Below are 20231 nucleotides of genomic sequence, written 5' to 3'. Positions count from 1 at the left end.
ACTAAATTTGAAATTTTGACAGACTGCACATCGACGACAGATGCCCAACAATTCGCCACACGGAATCTCCGGTCTGCAATGATATGATTTTGCAAGCTTCTAAACCGACAATAATAAATTCAAAAGGAAATTGCCAAGAAAATTATACTAGGTTAGTTAACAATCGGCGTACAGCTTTTATTAATATAAAGTTCTGATGGCCTATTCCAAACTCAAGCACAAACAAACTAATTCAGCAATATCCCTACCACAAAGCTTCAAATACACTCGTAATCTATCAAGTCCCAATACATATGGCTTTAAAAGGACGATAAAAATAAATAAATATAAAAAAATAGCTTGTCCTGAACATGGTCTGCATCCATCAGTACCTCCTTGTATAGCGATCCATAAACCTGGCGGAAGGGCACTCATATGCCAGATGCCCCCGGCCACCACAGTTGTGACAGATTGTCAAGGGGCCCATGCAATCCCTGCTCATATGACCTAGCTGCTGGCAGGTTCTGCATATAACGTCACGGTAGCCATTACTGCGAATGCCGCCGCCGCCCCGTTCTCCTATAAGGTTGGTTTTTGGGCACTGTCTAGCCACGTGCCCAGCTACATTGCACAAGTTGCAGATAGGATCGTTTGGACAATCGCGTGCGAGGTGGCCTGTCTTCCTACAATTGTTGCATGCCTTCTCGTTTGTGCATTCAGCTGCAATATGACCCTGCTTATAGCAGTTGTTGCACAACCTCAAATCCCCAGGTGGCAGTGGCAGAACCGTGCACTCTCTAGCACGATGTCCCGCCTTACCACAGGTGTGGCAGATGCCCTCATTGGGACAGTCATTGGCCATGTGACCAGGTTCTCGACAGTTCCAACACAACGACTTTGTGGTGCATTCTGAAGCAATGTGCCTGGACAGACAAGAGCCCATCAGTACTGAATGAAAGATTCCATTAAAAGAAATAAAAATAAAATGTGCCTGGATAGAAAGACAAGAACAAATCAGCACTGGATGAAAGATCCCATTAAAAAATAGAATTAGGAGGGATATCACCAATATTGAATGAGGCAAATTACATTCCTATCATGAGAAAGTAATAGAATTACTAGCAGAAAGGCTTTAACTTTTATGAAATATTGTTTTTTGACAAGTAACTCGGATGAAATATATCTTTCAACTAGAAAGGGGAGAAGAATAAGTTTACTGACCCAGGCAGGGCACAGTTGTGACAAATTGCAACATTAGGGCACTCTCTAGCATAATGACCTGGACGTTTGCAATTCTTACACAGGTTGTCTCGGCTGAAAACAAAACCAAATACAGTAAAAATCAAGAGAGAGCATATTAGAAGTATATCATCACGTATAAGGTTATTCTGATATTCAGTAAAAGAAGCTAAAATATTATTCAATTCCGGTGTCCTCACAGTGAGAGCAAGAATGAAAGAGCAATACATGACAAAAAAAATACATTAGTGTTAGACGTCATAGCCATTTTTTAAAATGGCTCCTCCAGAAAACTAAAAGGAACCCATATCCTTGTGTCCCTCTAAAGACTGATTGATCCAACATAAAAGCCATAAATGACGGCAGATAAATGAGACCTAAACATATTCTTATCAAGATAAGAGGAAACCAACATATGATTGCATAGACATATGCAAAGCAAATGCGTTCAAAATATAAATCTTCATTGTTAGTATGCTGCAAATCTGTAAAAATTCCCGTGGTGATAATCTAACATGCATAGTGTAACATTGAATCATTATTTATGGATCAAAATGGGAAGAAGAAATTCTACAGCCTACATGACCTTCATGTAACTATTCAAGCTGAAATTGCTAAGAAGAAATGGCAACACTCTTAGAAGATCACATTATTTCCAAACAGTAGTTCAAAAAATGAAAGCAAAAGCTTATAATCATTCAAGACGTAAAATTATAAAACGTGAACTTTTTGTTAATAAGTTGCGTGACAATCAAAAAGGATGTGTTATCAAGGTATACAAGGAAATATAAATCTTCATTGTTAGTATGCTGCAAATCTGTAAAAATTCCCGTGGTGATAATCTAACATGCATAGTGTAACATTGAATCATTATTTATGGATCAAAATGGGAAGAAGAAATTCTACAGCCTACATGACCTTCATGTAACTATTCAAGCTGAAATTGCTAAGAAGAAATGGCAACACTCTTAGAAGATCACATTATTTCCAAACAGTAGTTCAAAAAACGAAAGCAAAAGCTTATAATCATTCAAGACGTAAAATTATAAAACGTGAACTTTTTGTTAATAAGTTGCGTGACAATCAAAAAGGATGTGTTATCAAGGTATACAAGGAGTATTTGAGGTAATGCCTAATCAGAAAAACAGAGGAGCAATACAAAATCCTGAGAGCTAGTGAAAATTACATTTGGAGAAAATTAAAGTTGGATGAAAATTACACTTGAAGGTTGTAACTAGTGAAACTCGTAAGAGTTTTACTTTCTCCCCCTAGCCCATATATGATTTAGGCAAAATAATAAGAACATAATAAATATCCATGTTCAAAAGTTAAAAACCTGTAACCCCGACGCGAATCTCTCCTGTAAGGTGCATCGCGATAGGAAATGCGATCAGAACGGATCTTACGTTCCATTGGGCTCCTGCTCCTGCTTCTGCTCCCGCTGTCAGAACTCATTTACAAAATTATCCTTCACAACACCTTAACACCACTGACCTACAGACACCACAACAACACCACACTGCTGCTGCCTCCACCCTGTCCACAATATAACCATACACCCAAGATCATATCCATGAGTCCAAACCAGACCCCTTCCTTTCTTCTTCAAAAAGAAAACACCAAAACCCAACAGCAAAGAATATAAACTTTTGAACAAGCAACCATCTCATAGCAAGTAAATATCACTTAATCAACACCAAGATATTGATAATGCAGTTCCTCAACCGTATCCTTCATTATAAACTCAAGCATCCCTGGCAAACATTCAACATTCCCAATTTAACACCAAGCCTATATCAATATACATAAACTGGATCGAGACTCCAACTTTTCATGAAATTATCTATGAAGTTCTTTAGATAATGTCTGAAAGCAATTGAAAAGAGAAGACTTAGAGGATAAGGTGCGACAAACTTTTGACATAGGAGAATAATTTCAACACTACGTATGGATGGAATATTATATGAAAAAGATAGGATATTTTTTAGTATTCAAAGAATTTGTAAAGGTATGTTTTCAATAGAGCAGATACAGAGAGATTATGTGTACATTGAACGAGCTAAATCTCGCAGTTGAAAAATCAAATCCAATTTAAAACAAGCTCAACCTTTTAACAGCTATAAATTCATTAAAGAAACACCACAAGCAATAAACATTTGGGCCTCTTGGAGAGCTTTCGAAAAAGCTTATAAAATTGGACAAAAAAAAAGTTCAAAAAAAGGGATAATTTTGCATTGCTCCTCTAAAAAATTGAAGAAAAAAAATACACCCACTCTCGTTTTCCCTCTCCTTTTCGTGAGCAAGTCCCTCCTTCAACAGACTTGTCACACCATTCTCAACCACCTCTCATTCTTTATGCATTTTTTACACAGTATCATAACAGCAGTCTTATATCTCCAGAACCGTCCACTCTCAGGGAAAGTAACAACTCTCTTGCTTTTTTCTCCAAGAGAGCCTCGAGTCAATAAAGAATCACCGCCGAGCTACAGCTTACAAACAAAGAGGTACATGTTCATAAATATCACGCAAACCGAGATTCAAATCACACACAACAGCCACATCAAAAGGAAACCTAATTATGACTTTCAAGCAAAAGATCAATCCGAATAGGCAAACAACGGAAACAATCACAAAGGCAATCGTCAGGATACATGCACGCATTATATACATAGATGTAAGTTTATTCCTACTTACAAAAAAAAAATCATAGAAATGTAAATCCGTAAGTGCGAAAACGTTCAAGGGAACAATTAGCCCTAACCCTAATAATATCGCAACAGAAAGAAAATAAGATTATATTCGCAGACGAATGGGGCGAACCTGATACTACGGCTCAGTAACGGGGAGCTGGAGATGCTGCGTCGCTCGAGAGCTGCAGGCAGACAAAAAGATGCACAGAAGCAAAACCGTGACGGTTCGATCTGGGAGAGACTACCCACAAGACGTGGTTTATCAAATTACGTCGTGAAGACAACCTCTCAGTTATAAGACTTGGATCAAAGGCCCGCCCTCAAGTGTTTGTTCTTGTTGCGGTCCAAAGTACCTAATGGCCGAGTTTTGGGCTACTATCCACACTTTCCAATAAATGTTCTCTAAAACCATAACATTCATGTCTTCTCTCGTTACGACATAGTCGACATTGTCAATTAATTTTTAATTTCTTTTTAAATAAATGATGATTCAAATGTTATGAAAAATGCTCATTTTTAAAAGAGAAATGATAGTTATAATGAGTGTTCAAATGTCATGTAATAACTTTGAAAAAAATAAATAAATATATCACTTACGTGAAAAAAAAAATTTTAATTTTTTAATAATAGACATCTCTTTTTTAAAACGACTGTACGATATTTACACATTCTATAATTGCATGTAACATTAGTATTTTCTATAAACTTTCTTTTTATACTTTACATTTACACCTGATAATAAAATAACTAATGTGTTTAGGAGCACGATCTTTGCACAAGAATGACGTATGGGATCATAAATTCCACTCATGTATGAGAGTAGTAGCATCGTGTCCATAAAAATTAAATATCGTCTTATAATAAAATGAATCTCATTGTAAATTTCATTGCACAAAGAATATATACATATATATATGTATATAAATTTTTGTAGTACATTACACAGAGAACTTGTATAAATTATAATACAAGCATAATCTAAAGCTCAGTAAGATCTCCAGTATAATTTGTCGAGACACTATTATTGGGTCTTGATTTGTCTGTACTCTGGTAAAGATTGTTTGAGGTTAATAGCTTAGGCTTGTATGATGAAATTCCTCATTCATAGGCCAAGATAAAGATCCTAACTAATGCCACGTTAATATTCACATAGACGTGCAATTTTTCCTAAGAAGAGAAATGAAAAGGAATTCTTCATCTAGTTTCATCACGATTCATGATCAGCACCATCTAAATGCTGGAAGTATCCTTCTTTCTTCGAATACAAATTTAATGCATCCAACATTTCATATATAAGCTTGCCTTCATGATGACCTCTATGTTCAACAGTAAATATATGAGTCTTTGCATTCACTTCAATGCGGCTTTGTCCAGGAGATTTTCTCACTCTGCAAGATCTCATCCTTGTTCTTATTGTGGCAACCCCATCCCATCTTCCTACTGATGCATATATGTTAGCCATCTCCACATATGGAACTGCAGCCTGGGGCTCCAATTCAAAGAGATGACGCAATGCATATTCACCAATCTCTACATTACGGTGAACCTTACAAGCACCAAGCAATGCACCCCATATGCCTGCATCTGGCTTGATAGGCATCTGTTGAATGAACACCAAAGCTTCTTTCAGCCTCCCTCTGCGTCCAAGAAGATCTGCCATACAAGAATAATGGTCTAACCCAGGACTTATATTATATCTTCTAGTCATCACGTCAAAGTACTCCCGTCCTTTCTCAAGTAAACCTCCGTGAGTACAAGCTTGAAGAACAGCAAGAAATGTTACATGGTTTGGCTTCAGTCCCAACTCCACCATCTGGGAGAATAGGTTCAGAGCTTCAGTAAATTCTCCATTAAAAGCACAACCTGCAATCATAGTTGTCCAAGAGACAATACTTCTCGTAGGGATGGTGTAAAAGAGTTCTCGAGCATCACTTATACTTCCACATTTTGCATACATGTCTATGAATGCATTGCAAACAATTAGATTATCTTTTAATCCATTGGAAACGGAGTAGTCATCAAGCCATTCTCCAAGCTTGAGTGCCCCTACTTGGCCACATCCTGAGATCAAAGAAAGCATGGTAATTAAATCAGGTTTATCACCGGCCACAACCATAGCATTAAACAGGGTAAACGCCTCATTAACATCCCCCTTTTCAGCATACCCACTAATCATAACATTCCATGAAACACAAGTTCTGTCCGACATGCTATCAAACAAGAATCGTGCAGAATCCACATCTCCGCACTTGGAGTACATAGACACAAGGGTATTGATCACACATATGTCCAAATCACAACCCAATTGGATTCCGTGAGAATGAATCAACATACCTTGAAACAGTGCCTCTGGTTGCATACATGATGCAAGAAGACTAACAATGGTACCTGCATCAGGTATAAATCCATCATGTAGCATGCATTTGTAAACATTAACAGCATCAAAGACATTTCCAAAGTTTGCATGCCCTGCAATCATGGAATTCCACGAGATAACAGTCTTGAAATTTCTATTGATCTCATTAAATACCACCTCTGCCAACCCCAAGTCACCGCATTTGGCATATGCAGCAATCCAAGTGTTGGCAACTGAAACATCAGCACCTATGCCAAGTTGTATTCCAAATGAATGAAGTGACTTCACCAATTTCACACTCTTTGTATGCAAAACTGCTTGAGTTAAACCCATAAATGTAACTGAGTCAGGCTGAATCCCTTCAGACCTCATGTCATGTAAAAGACATGACACTCTATCAAGATAACATGATCGAGCAAACCCAAAAATTATTGCATTCCAAGAAGCTTTGTCCCTCACAGGCATCCTCACAAAAAACTGGTGTGCATCATCCAGCTGATTGCATTTGACATACATGTCAACTATTGCAGTTTGCACAAAGATATGGGTGTTGAACGGAGATTTCATCACATGAGTATGAACAATTTGGGAGTACTTGAGATCAGAGATCTTGGCACAGGCTTTTGCTACAAAGGGGAATGTCAAATTGTTTGGTTCAATGCCATTTTGCTTTATTTGACGGAAGAGGGTGAGGGCTTTGTGGGACTTTCCATGGTTCACAGCTTCTTTGATTCTGGAGTTCCATTGACCAATGGCTGAGAAATTCAAAACATGATTCTGATATTGAGTTAGAGAATATTTTACCATTTCTCATTGTTTTGGCTGTCTGCAAAGCTTAATGTAGAACACAAATGCGAGAATGCACCTTCTCTTTGTCCCTGCATTCAAGCAAATTAACCGTGACAGAATTTAGGTGCAATCATATTAGATAAGAATTCTACTTGAAAGATTTGCAACTCAAATTTATGTGTTTGAGATAAAATGGAAGAGTTCTTCTATGTACAGTTCCAGGTGTGCAAACCCCAGGACACACCGCTGACGTGGCAGGCACGTCAGCTATTAAAAAAACACAGTTCAAAATTGAAGAGAGTAATGTTGAGATTTCAGAAAAAGGGATTGCCATTCGCAGGGACAAGCAGATCACAAGCACCTGCCTTGAGATATCAGGAGGAAAACCAAGGATTTGAGCTCTAGCATGAGAAACAGAAATTTTGAAAACTTTCAAAAGGTATACCATGGAGTGGGTGGGGTATGCTCAATAAAGTAGATGAACACAAGAAAATATGGTACAAATATCTAAAATAAACTTGGCTTCCACACCTGGTGGTTTGCCACATCTATAATTGATAGTTTTCGTTTTGGACTTTTGTCAAACATTTTTTATACAACTCAACTACTATCATTTACCAACAGATTTATATCATTTGCCAACGGATAGATTACATATTTGCTCGGTATCTATGTCCTGTAAATATACACATTCTATAACAACCACTCCAATCATAATCACAAGAAGGCCAGCTCGGGTTTTTTTTGTAGTAAAGGAGAACTCACTTTCGCTTAATATCTCAAACTAAAGATGCCAACAAAGTCTTGCATCCATGTCCTCCTTGTTGAGGAGGTACATAGGAGCGCTGGTGAAGGCGAGTATTACAGATTACTAGTCGGCCTGAGCGTTACTAGGCCTGCAACCCGGCCCGCCCAAGATAGCTAGTAAAAATTAAAAAATAATACAATAACAGTAAATCTTTGCAAATTGCACATTCATGCAAAGCCCTCGAGAATGGCATACATTCATGTACATATGCACAGATGCATCAGCATGGAAACAAGCTATTTAGTAACAGTTGCTGCTAATATTAGCATAATATGGGCATGTATAATGATTCTCATATACCATCAATGCCATTTCTCTCTCATGATATCTATCAGTTGCTGTCAAGAGTAATTTTCCATTTTTTAGTTTATATAATAATTGATAAGATTTCAACGCAACATGCCAGTAATTGTCATCACTCATCTGTAGAATCAAGTTGAATGATAAGATGCTCAGGCCAACAAGCTGATAAAACTGTGGTTATTTTCAGCTATAAGATACCTCTTTATAATCAGTGACTACAAATGCACTTCGTATGAATAAAGCTACACAAATAAAAACTAGATCGAAAAGGAATGTGCATCTCATTGTTCACCGCCTCTTAGGCTCCACCATTACATATATCTGGAAACAAAGAAGAAATTAAAAAAATATTAGTATCATAAAAGGGATTTGATTGTGATCTGAAAATTTTTTTAAAAAAATGTTATTATAAAAATATTTATGAAAGAATTGAATTTCTGTGCATATTACTTGGTACTTTCCTACTTAAATTAAAGTCAGCTAGAATAATTCCTGCGTGTGCAAATTTCCTATACTCATAATCCCATAACAAAGACATAGAAGCTAGCTCTAGCCTCTAACAAAGTAAAAGCATGGCACACAAACATGGAAAAAATAGCAACCAACCTCATTTCAATAAGCAGAAAATTACACAATCAGCACATCAGCACACAAGCAGACCTAAGCTTAAAACAGAAGTTAGAGTTTATGGCTACCTAAGAAAGCAATGCAATCGCTTAAACCCCCGAGAGCAGGACCAATCTCGAACAGCAACCAACCACCGTATGCTTCCCAACCTGCAGGCACAACAACCACCTTATGCTTAAAACAGAACTTAGTCATGCAATTTAAAAAACATAGAAACATATATTATTTGATTTTCAATATTTCTAATAACTACAAGAAGACATAGCTAGACAAAGTTTATATAAAAACTGTCATAGTTACAAATAATGATTGAAGCCCGAGAAAATATTGAGTATTTGAGATGTGAAGGTACTTGAAATAGACAGGATGGTTAGAGCATAAGCCCGTTTTGTGAAGATGGAGGCCTGGGTAGGATTTTTTTTTTTGGAAGGAGAGAAAGTCAAGACAAGAGTCTTGAGCTCAACATGGAGATGAAGTGTAAGATGGGTCGAACTAAAATGTCATAGAGTACACATATATAAATTACCATCAAGCAACGTAAAATGGTTAGATGGGAATACAAAAAACAGGTTTAGCAACTAGGCAAAGAGTGTGCAACAGTTCTGCGAAGTAGAACTGAACTTTGACTAGTGATGGAGCAAACACAAGCAAGTGGGGAAGGAGCTCAAAAGGGGCATTGGGCATGAGAGTGAGTAAGCACCTTCGAAAGGGTGGTGTTATTGGTGGTTGTTGATCCAGGATTGTCTTAAAACATGATTATGAGATCTTGCAAATTACAAATTAAGGAACTTCCTTTATTCTTTAAAAAAAAAAACAGAAAAAAGAAAATAGACTTTCTCTCTTGAAAGACAGAGCATATAGAAGTAAGAACCAATTTGGCTCAAATTGAGCCATGTTAGACCAACCATGCATAGACATTCAAAGGCTAAGTAATCCCGTTTGGACAAAAGGACTTCAACGGTGAGTACCTAAAAGTAGGACTGATCACCTGATCCGACCTAGAGCCATTGATATCTTACACCAAATCAGAAAAAAGCAATTGTCATCATCGGTAATGTAATCTAAATGTATTCAAAAGCAATACAATGAAGTGAGGAACCTATTTAAAAAGAATATCTTATGGATTAGCCTAATCTTACATCAGAAACTGTCCAGGTTCTTGTCTGAATAGTCATCTAATTTGATTGAAAAGGCACCACTATCTACTACAACATATAGCTTTGGAAGTATGAAGGCTTGCTTTTATAGGACTCACAAATTCACAATAATATTCTTTTCTATTTCTCAAAAACAGCTTTCATCTATACATTTCCCTGAGTTTTCGAAAAAACTACAAATGACAGATGTGCAAGGTCATATGAACTTGTATTCTTCTAAAAAGAATAATTTACTTGCTAGTACACCTATTAACAATATATGTTCATCCATTAATCTTAGATTCAAACTCACAAAATTAAAAAACATCAAATCATTCTAAATAATTGTGTATGATTTTTTATTATTAATAAGCATAATTATTCCTCCTGTAAACAATAAACATTCTCTTTCAAAGCCTTTTGTGCTTGCTTAACACCTGATATTCGGCTATCCTGAATAAATAGCCATATTGTTGTTTTCCAAGACTAGTTCAACCATGGTTTGATAACCCAAAAGAAAACAACTTTCCAAACCCAACACTTAGACTGTCGAGCCCAAGCATTCCTTGGCTTGCAAAAGAAAATCCATATCCACGGTTTGGGATGTTACAATGGGCAGAGGCTTTTCATATGGCAAAACAGCACATGGGGTACAAGTTACAACCATCTCAGTTTCACCACAATCACCCAATGCAGTTCTAATGGTCTGCATAAAAAGAGAAAAGAAGGAAAAAAAAAAAAAAAACCTCTATTTGTTTGTGCATAAACCTTTATGTGAAGGTCTATGCACAAACCTTTATGAACATAGCCAGTTTTATGCATAGGTTACCCAAGCTTTAACCCCAAGGGGTTGGCCCAAGTGGTGAAGGTCTTGGTCTTGGGATATCACTCCCTTCAAGGTCCAAGTTTCAACACCTCATGGGTGCAAACAATCCTTTGGGGCCACACCCCCTGGTGAAAAGTCATCGATTTAACCAGTTTTGTGTAGGGAAACTTCCGAGTGTGCTGTGTACGGGATCAGGGTTTACTCTGCAGGGGTGGGTCTTAAGGACCCTGCCTTGGAGAGGTTCCCCGACATTAAAAAAAAAAAAAAAAGGGAGGTTACCCAAGCTCAAGAAGAAAAGCTCATAAATAATCCATAAGAAACAATATACCCCATGAAATAAAAGGGAAACAGTGCACTAAAAGACCTCATTAAAAGAAATTGTTGGTCCTAAACCATTCACACTGAAATCGTATCCTAGAGGATTCCGATAATGAGTTTCAAAATGAAAGAAACAGGAAATGAATCGAATAGGCTCCTTAGTGATTGAAGATATATCTTCCACCTACACTGTATTTAAAAATATATATCCGGAACAATGATATCTGATATAGGCTAAGATTAGGCCAGAACTTAGACCTTACTTAAAAAGAATAAAATGATTCCGACAACCAACATCATTCACTTTACTGAGAACATTGTTCTACACAATAGAGAACAGTATTTTTACACACAGACCCATGAATAGCAGAGAACAAACTGAGAATAGCAGATCATAAACAAAGAATAAGCAAGTATAGACCATCAAGCACAAACAAGCAAACAATATATAACCTATTCAACCATCCAAACACCCATAAACCCACGAATTGCAAACTCACAAACTAATCTCATGCAAGGGAGCAAGATTCTGTTTTCCAACCCGAGATCCTAACCAAATGAAAATGATAATAATAATAAATAAAAAAATAGCAGAGCATAAACTACGAATAGCAGAGCATAAACCGAGAATGGGCGAGCATAAACCATGAAGAGCAAACGAGTAAGAAAATGTAGCCTATTCAGCCACCAGAACACCCATGAATAAACAACCGAGAAACCAACCTAAATCGTGCAAAGAAGTAAAACTCCGATTTCGAGTCCTAGATCCAAACCAAACGGCAATATTTTGTTCTAATCATGAAAAACCTACAAACCTATGCACAAACCTTGATTCTGAGTTGCGAGGGAGAGAGTGAGAGCTGCGAGAGTCAGCTGCGATGGAGAGAGTGAGCCGCGAGGGAGAGAGTGAGGCTGCGAGGATGAGAGCTGCCTCTGCGAGGGAGGGAGAGAGCGTCGAGCGGGAGAAAGGAGAGGAAACATGAGGGATGGGATGGGATGGATTCTGTGAAAGGCCAAAAACGACCCCGTTTTAGACTAAAATGGGGTATCGGGTATTACCCGTTTAAAACAAAAAAGATTCGGGTATTTCATTTCCCTTTTTCACTTAAACGGGTTGGTTTTTTCAGAACAGGTCGGGTAGATAATTCAGGCCGGACCTGTTCGCTTTGCAGATCACAATTTTCTAAAGAAAAATGCTACTTTGCCGATTTTATTTGACCCTTGGTTAAATTTTTTTTTTTTTATTTAGTGATTAAAAAAGTGATTTTAAATGTATTATATATTTTTTTATTTTTTTAAAATATTTAAATATATTAAAAAATATGAAAAAAAAAAAGGAAAAAAAAAAAAACGCTGGGTAGTACGCCCAGCGGTAAGAGTGGGGCGGCAGAGTAGCCCCACTCTTTTCTAAATTCTTGCTTGAATAGTAAAATTAAGGGTATTTAGGATTTAATTTAGTGTGCATAATACAGTTAGACAAACAGATTTATTTTAAACTTTATTGTATCTTATAAACAAATTCGCTTATGACTCGTTTGCATACTATTATTGATGGGGGCAAATATTATATTAAGGAAAACGACATTGTAATGCATATTGAAGCAAACTTTTCACTCACTTTTTTTTTTTTTTTGCAGCCCCTTTGAACTAACAATTCGTCATATTATAAAGTTAATTTTATGATAAAGTAGATTTAAATAATTAAATAAAATCACTTTAATTTGTAAAATTATTTTTATATGATTCATTACGAATGTAGCACTCTTCTTATAACATGCCGAGCTTGACAACCCAATCTAATCCAAAGTGAGCAACCACCATCCTCACGAAAAGAAGAATAATAATAATAATAATCCTATCTAAAAGTGAGTAGCTCGTTCTTGTGAGAGAGAATTAAGAGGGTTCTTTACATCTACGGCAAAATCGCCCCCACAAACTTTTGGTAAAGCTTCACTATGTAAGGTTTCCATTAAATATTTATTGTCTTTAGGCTTTGACTATAAAGTTGCTAAAGTGTTGATAATGTATAAAGTACTATTAACCAGCAATATTGCACATAGATTTAACATAAGTTAGTCGTTGATCAATCAAGATTGACTTTTGTTACGGTTGTTCAACTAAACATTTTTAATTGTTGTTTTCTCGAGGTGAACTAAAGCCACTTGAATGCCTTTTTTTTAACTCAGATTTTGCTACAATTATGCAAATGAAGTAAATGCTAATGCTCTTATAACGTCATGATATTAATGTACTTAACTACTGGCATTATTTTTTTGTGGACTTTGCATGCCCATATTCTATATACAATAATACAAGCAACTGCGTTTGTTTTGGCTTGTAGCATTTACCTTATCACAACGGTCTCGTTCATTTTTATAAAAAATTTCATATCATATCATCTCATCTCATCTCATCTCATTTAATTATTATAATTTTTTTAAATTTTTACATAAAATAAAATAAATAATTTAATTTTTTAAAATTTTAAAATAAAAATAATATTTAAAAAATATATTACAATCATATTTTATTTAATTTTTAATTTTAATTTTAATTTATCTTATATTAATCATTAGTAAAAACAGACGAAGCCTTAAAAACTTATTCAAAATTTCATCAATGTGTTCTTGCTTTGCAAGATGGTCAACTTTACCCTTTCCTTCCAACGTGATGGACGGTGTTCTCAACGTCCCCCGAGCAGCGAGTACAGAGCATAAAGCCATTTGCAGTTTTGGCACAGACTCCCATTTCGCTTCTTTTTTTTTTTTCCAAAGAAGCTAACTGGACTAATTGGACGGACCCCAGGTGAGAAGCCCCCTAGTCGCTCACGCACAAGGGACTGTGCCCTGGCCTTTTGCGGCTGCATCAGCATGTGAGCCCTGAGTCACAACTGACACATTTCTCAGTGTCGGTTTATACGAACTTTGCCTTTCCGCCCTCTCCCCCATGTCTCTCCCTCGTGACGCCAACAGCCAATAAAAGTTAAAACCAACCCAAAAGCCCACACACAGACAGACACAGTACCCGCGCGCATCAAATCAAAAACCTGAGCCACCGCCATCAATGGCCTTCTCCTTGGCTCCCGGCCTGCTTCTTCCTCTTCTTGTTGGCTTGCTAAATTTTGCGTCAAGCACCCAGGACTACCAAGACGCGTTGTCAAAAGCCATCTTGTTCTTCGAGGGGCAGCGCTCGGGATTCCTGCCACAGGACCAGCGGATCACCTGGCGTTCCAACTCGGGACTGAGCGATGGCTGGATGTACAACGCCGACTTAACCGGGGGATACTACGACGCCGGCGACAACGTTAAGTTCGGCTTCCCAATGGCCTTCACGACGACGATGTTGGCGTGGAGCGTGATCGAGTTCGGCGATTCCATGCCCCCACATGAGCTAAGGAACTCTCTGGTGGCGATCCGCTGGGCAACGGATTACTTGCTCAAGGCTCTGTCTCAGCTGCCCAACCGGATTTTTGTGCAGGTACGTAATTGCTACAGTGGTGGTTGTGTAAATTAACTGTTGGGGGTGGGCAGTATGGGGAATCTCAGTTGTAATATTTTATGGCTTAGTTGATCTAATCTGTGAATTAATCGAGGAATATGGTTCTCTTGACTCATGTGGTCCATTTGGTGGTCGAACATTTGACCTTTTTGGCCCACCGCCCACACAAGCCGTCTCTTGGGCATCTAAGGGCTAGAAATCTTGATTATTTAATTAACTCGATTCGGCCTAAGAATAATAAGACAACATCTTAGACAATATTGTTTTTTATTTTTTTCTTAAAACTATAAGTAATTAGTTTTGTTTAAAATCGAAGGATCGAGAAAAACATTATCTTAAATTATTTCTCAAATTTAAGGATCTAACGCTAAGAAAGATTGACAAATAAATAAGTTTTATAATATATATTGTCGCACAATATTAATTTATTTAATTTTTAATTTTAATCTCAACTCATCTACAAAAACAAATGAGATTATACTACGGGGAGATGAGACATATCTCATAGTCACATATGGTTTCACATGCCAAGGATGCCCGTGAATGTACGAAGCTAATATAGTATAAATTATCTACTAAAGTTACGTATTAACTTTGTGTGTGAAACATCACTTAATTTGCTTTGAAAGATGGTGGGTCATGTAGGTGGGGGATCCAAACATAGACCACAGTTGTTGGGAAAGACCTGAAGATATGGACACGGCAAGGACTGTTTACGCCGTTGATGCACCAAATCCAGCTTCTGATGTTGCCGGAGAGTCCGCAGCAGCTCTTGCAGCTTCATCCATAGCTTTCCGATCATCGGACCCGGGATACTCAGATACTCTGTTACGAAATGCCATCAATGCTTTTCAATTTGCAAATAGTTACAGAGGAGCTTACAGCGATAATTCTAATATTAAAGATGGCGCCTGCCCATATTATTGCGACTTTGATGGTTATCAGGTATGGCTTATAAACACAAGACAAGCTAAATCTGTTGCTTAGGGGAAAAAAAAAAAAGATCACCATTTATGTACGTACGTGTTCTAATGATCAATTTGAGGTGAGTTCTTATAATTAAATCAGTAAATTAACTTCAATTTAATGTATTTAATTTTGGTGGGGTTGGACAGGACGAGTTACTCTGGGGAGCAGCATGGCTAAGGAGGGCAACTCAGCAGGATACTTACCTTGATTACATACAAAGCAATGGCCAAACCCTTGGAGCCGATGAAAACATCAATGAATTTGGGTGGGACAACAAACATGCTGGCCTTAATGTTTTAGTCTCTAAGGTTAGTCTAACAGAATAAAACTGTTCTAATTCATGTTTTCAATGCTAGTTTGAGAACTTGAGTCTATAATATTATTAAGATTCATCGACTGTTTTTGGTCTTTTAATTAGGAAGTCATAGAAGGAAACATGTATTCTCTCCAATCGTATAGAGCCTCGGCGGACAGCTTCATGTGCACGCTCATACCCGAATCATCGGCCTCGCACATAGAGTACAGTCCCGGAGGGCTCATATACAGGCCCGGAGGCAGCAACTTGCAGCACACAACATCCATTGCATTCCTTTCATTGGTTTATGCCAATTCCTTGGCTAGAACATCTCAAGCTATTAATTGTGGGAACGTTTACGTAACTCCGACTAGGCTTCGCCAACAGGCCAAGCGCCAAGTTGATTACATTTTGGGCGAAAACCCTAAGGGTTTATCTTATATGGTTGGGTATAGCAACTACTATCCGCAACGTATTCACCATCGTGGCTCGTCTTTGCCATCCATAAAGGACCATCCCCAGTTCATTGCATGCAAAGAGGGTTCCATATACTTCAACTCAACAGACCCTAACCCTAATGTCTTAGTTGGGGCTGTTGTTGGCGGGCCAGGTGAGGATGATTTTTATGAGGATGATCGAATTGATTACAAGAAGTCGGAGCCCACAACCTACATTAATGCTCCATTAGTTGGGGCGCTAGCATACTTGGTTGCTAACCCCAACTTTAGTAATTAGCACAAACACACAAATTCGTCATCATCAACGTTTGAGCAGCATAGGGAAATTAGATGCCTCTCGTCTTTGGCAAATCAAAGAGAGAAGAGCTATAGGTTTATGGGTATTAATTTGCTTGATTAATTCTCGAGTTTTAGCACTTTCAAGTCACAAGAGCTACCTTCTTGTGACTTTTTCAAGAAGGATTTTTGGAAGTTTATTTCAACATGCAAAATTGAAGTTACTAATTCCAATTTGTCTACATTGAGCATTTAATATATATTTGTGTTTGTATTAAGAGAAAATATATTTACAATTGTGAATTGTGCAACTGCTATGTAATTGTTTTGAAAAAATTAATAAAATATAGGACCTACATAAAAAAAATTAATTTTATTAATAGTAGATTCCACTCTTTTTTAAAGCGATTATGCGATATTTATATATTTTACAATTATATGTAGAATTACTCATATATTAATTCTATATAAGCCATGCATCCAATTTAAACAATAATTAGAAGTCATGATAAGTTTAATTATGAACTGCATGGATTAGTAGAGCATGCTTTTTTTTTTTTTTTTTTTTGAAAAAAGTAGATCTTGAATTTGGGGTAACAGATCGAACATGTTATTATTTATCTATGATTATTATATGTAATTATTATTAATGTCTTACAGTAGTATTATTAGTGTTGAGGTTATCTGGATGAGAAATAATTTGTACAAGTTTTAAATAGATAAATTTTATATAAATTCTTGTAAAAAAGTAGATCATACTTTTTAAAAATGTAAAAAAAATTATTTTTTATTAGTGAGATTTATTTTTTTACAAAAGACTTATATAAAATTTATCTATTTAAAATTTATATGTAGCATTTCTCTGGATATGATTCCAATGTATGATATGCAGCAGTACACGTACACATGATCCAAAAGAAACAAATTCTGCCGCCCAAGAAATTATGTTGTGTTTTTTTAGGTGCAGGCAGTTTCGCGCACCGACCGCGCACCAATTGCCCAGTTGAAAAGTAGAGTTTTCGTTTTACCAATTTCTAAAGGAAAAATGATAATCACACAACACTTTATACAACATTTTTTACAACAATATTTTAAAAGGAGGGATATTTTTGTAAAATACCTTATAAAACTAACATCACTTTACAAAAATATCCTTATTTTATAACATGTATTATGAAAAGTGTTGTACAAAGTGTTGTGTGTTTATCACTACTCTACTGCTCTCAAACCCTGTATGGATATGAGCATCATTTTCAAGCCTCGATCTTCTGCAAGAACATTTCTCCAAAATCACATCTTTTACTGATCTGAGTCGTCGACAATTTTGGTGCAAACAATAGCTTCACTCTGAAACCATTCATAACTTCATAGGAATAAATCCGGTTGTTTCTTCCGATTTTTTAAAAATATATAAAATAAAAAATAAAAAAGTGGCATTTGGCCTGGGACACCGCTGAGCGGCATAGTTGCACCCCCCTCTAAATGAATGAATAGCCACCTAATTCGTTAGGAGAAATTAAATAATATATATATATGTGCAGGTAGTTGGGACCATCATGAGTAGTAAGTACTACATGTGTCCCCAGCCTGCATTAATATCCTCCCGATGGCTAAGGGAACAGATAATTAACAAATTAACTTCGAGATTAAGGCATAAAAGGGAACAGATATTTAAAGAATATTAAGGTGCATGGATGAGGAGCAAGTACTACTGAAACACATGTATAAACACACCTAGTTAGGATATTTATTAATACAGGAGACTGATGATATATGGACCGACATATTCATTAGTGGTTGGAGGATATAAAGATGCATGCATGGCCCTCCCTCACCTACCATTTACCAAAATTTAAGTGCTCTACCTTTTAAAGCTAGAGGCAGATACATCTGCAATTCCATGCCGCACTTATAAATTGGTTCACTTCTTGGTTGGGAGTTAATGCTAGTAGCTGCATGGAGTAAACGGTTCCTCACATGCTACTTGCTAGCAAATTTAGGCTACGTTTAGATATGAGGAAATTAATAATATGTAAATAATGGTGAAAAAATAGTGAAAATTTAATAAATAATTTGTTAATAATAGTAAATAATTTACCTACTGAACACAGCCTAAATGTTTATATGTAAGAGTCCGTTTATACCTAATCTTGTGTGGCAATCTTTTTTGTTTTTTAAATTAATGATTTGGCACATATAAACTTATTTTTATTATAAAATAAATCTAACATATTATATGAAATCACGTTATTCTATAGATTTCTTTTTATAAGATTTTTTTATAGCATAATCCTTTTTTATTTATTAGAACGGTCTTTATGTAATGTACGATCAATGTTGTTCAATAAATTATAGCGCATAATTTTTTCGTTCAAAAATTATAGTTGTAAAAACAATGACAACAAGTTGTTTGATGAAATACCTCTTCAAACGTGAGAGTCTATTTTATTTATATACTTAGCATATTGTATCAATACATGAGAGTTTGTACTGATTGAAGACTTACGATACATACGGTAATGTTGTGGAAATTGAAAGTAATTACATTACAATAAAGATGTTAGCCGTTGCATGATTTATGGAGATGGGCTGGCTGTTCCACAATTCATGGATGTAATATTGCTTGTAGCCGTTGGTTCTTTATATAGATGGTAGTCGTTTGGTTATTCACAAGGTAAGTTTTCTTCTGCCTTATCTTCTATGTTAATATGCCCCTGCAAACTGTACCAAGAGACAAGGCCAATTTTGATCCGAAGATCAATAAGAGCCGATTGGCCAAGGGGCTTGATAAAAAAAATTGGCAATTTGATGAGAGGCCGAGACATGCCGAGTGTGAAGAAGTCCAAGAGCGACACGTTCACAAATATAGTGATAATCAATTTCAATATGCTTGCTCCAAGCGTGAAAGACAGGGTTAACAATCATGTAGAGAGCAATAATATTATCACAGAGTAACAATGGAGTAGAGGTGAGGTGAATTCCCAGATCACGTAATAAGAACGAGATCCAAGTTAGCTCGGCAGTTGTATGGGCCATTGCTCGGTACTCAGCTTCAGAGCTTGATCGAGAGACTGTGTGTTGTTTTCTTGCAAACCAGGAGATACAGTTACTTCCAAGAAAGACACAGTAGCTAGTGGTGGAGCGCCTAGTAATAGGACAACTTGCCCAATCTGTATCAGAAAAGGCATATAGATCAAGTGTAGAATGGGAACTAAAATGAAGACCAAGGTCTACAGTACCTTTCAAATACCAAAGAATGCGCTTGACCATTTTATAATTTGCTTCAGTAGGTGAATGCATAAATTGAGAAACAAAGTTAACACTGTAAGAGAGGTTAGGACGAGTAAGGGTAAGGAATTGGAGTGCACTGACAATACTGCGGTAGTGAGCAGGGTCAGAGAACGTTTTTTGAGAGGTAAGTCATTTGGTCTTTGGCATCATGGGAGTGCCCATAGGTTTACAGTCATGCATCTTATCTCATTCTAAAATATCAATGGCATATTTGGTTTGAGAGAGGGTAAGGCCATCAGTGGCTGGACTGATTTGGATACCAAGGAAATAGTGAAGAGAACCAAGGTCTTTCATGGCAAATTGACTATGAATAATGGAAATAAATTCAAGAAGATATTCAGTAGAGGAGCCAGTTAATAAAATATCATCAACA

General features: G+C 36.7%; 3 protein-coding genes across 6 annotated transcripts; 1 reads left to right on the top strand and 2 right to left on the bottom strand.

Annotated features, from left to right (window-relative positions):
• Positions 1 to 148: 148 nt before the first annotated feature.
• Positions 149 to 4210, bottom strand: LOC109006531 (zinc finger protein GIS2-like). 2 transcript variants are annotated; one of them, XM_018985824.2, is made up of 4 exons: positions 4039 to 4210; positions 2555 to 2754; positions 1201 to 1293; positions 149 to 902 (listed from the first exon to the last, which is right to left on the bottom strand). In XM_018985824.2, the coding sequence occupies exons 2-4, from the start codon at positions 2671 to 2673 to the stop codon at positions 365 to 367; spliced, it is 750 nt and encodes a 249-aa protein (XP_018841369.1). In that variant the 5' UTR covers positions 2674 to 2754; positions 4039 to 4210; the 3' UTR covers positions 149 to 364. The 2 variants fall into 2 exon arrangements, with proteins under 2 accessions (XP_018841369.1, XP_035542164.1); XM_035686271.1 differs by lacking the exon at positions 4039 to 4210 and having other exon boundaries at positions 2555 to 2821.
• A 559-nt stretch (positions 4211 to 4769) lies between these two features.
• LOC109006532 (pentatricopeptide repeat-containing protein At4g19191, mitochondrial) lies at positions 4770 to 12018 on the bottom strand. Of its 3 annotated transcripts, XM_018985833.2 has the most exons (5): positions 11899 to 12018; positions 8860 to 8940; positions 8363 to 8485; positions 6243 to 7142; positions 4770 to 5969 (listed from the first exon to the last, which is right to left on the bottom strand). In XM_018985833.2, the coding sequence occupies exons 4-5, from the start codon at positions 7069 to 7071 to the stop codon at positions 5116 to 5118; spliced, it is 1683 nt and encodes a 560-aa protein (XP_018841378.1). In that variant the 5' UTR covers positions 7072 to 7142; positions 8363 to 8485; positions 8860 to 8940; positions 11899 to 12018; the 3' UTR covers positions 4770 to 5115. The 3 variants fall into 3 exon arrangements, with proteins under 3 accessions (XP_018841378.1, XP_018841371.1, XP_018841375.1); XM_018985826.2 differs by having other exon boundaries at positions 4770 to 7142; XM_018985830.2 differs by lacking the exon at positions 8363 to 8485 and having other exon boundaries at positions 4770 to 7142.
• Positions 12019 to 13760: 1742 nt separating this feature from the next.
• Positions 13761 to 16852, top strand: LOC109006534 (endoglucanase 24-like). Its single transcript, XM_018985834.2, has 4 exons — positions 13761 to 14548; positions 15215 to 15514; positions 15685 to 15846; positions 15957 to 16852. The coding sequence occupies exons 1-4, from the start codon at positions 14135 to 14137 to the stop codon at positions 16566 to 16568; spliced, it is 1488 nt and encodes a 495-aa protein (XP_018841379.1). The 5' UTR covers positions 13761 to 14134; the 3' UTR covers positions 16569 to 16852.
• Positions 16853 to 20231: the final 3379 nt, after the last annotated feature.

The sequence above is a fragment of the Juglans regia genome, chromosome 16 (assembly GCF_001411555.2).
Source record: "Juglans regia cultivar Chandler chromosome 16, Walnut 2.0, whole genome shotgun sequence".
Classification (NCBI taxonomy): domain Eukaryota; kingdom Viridiplantae; phylum Streptophyta; class Magnoliopsida; order Fagales; family Juglandaceae; genus Juglans; species Juglans regia.
This window is presented reverse-complemented; position numbering and strand designations above follow the sequence as displayed.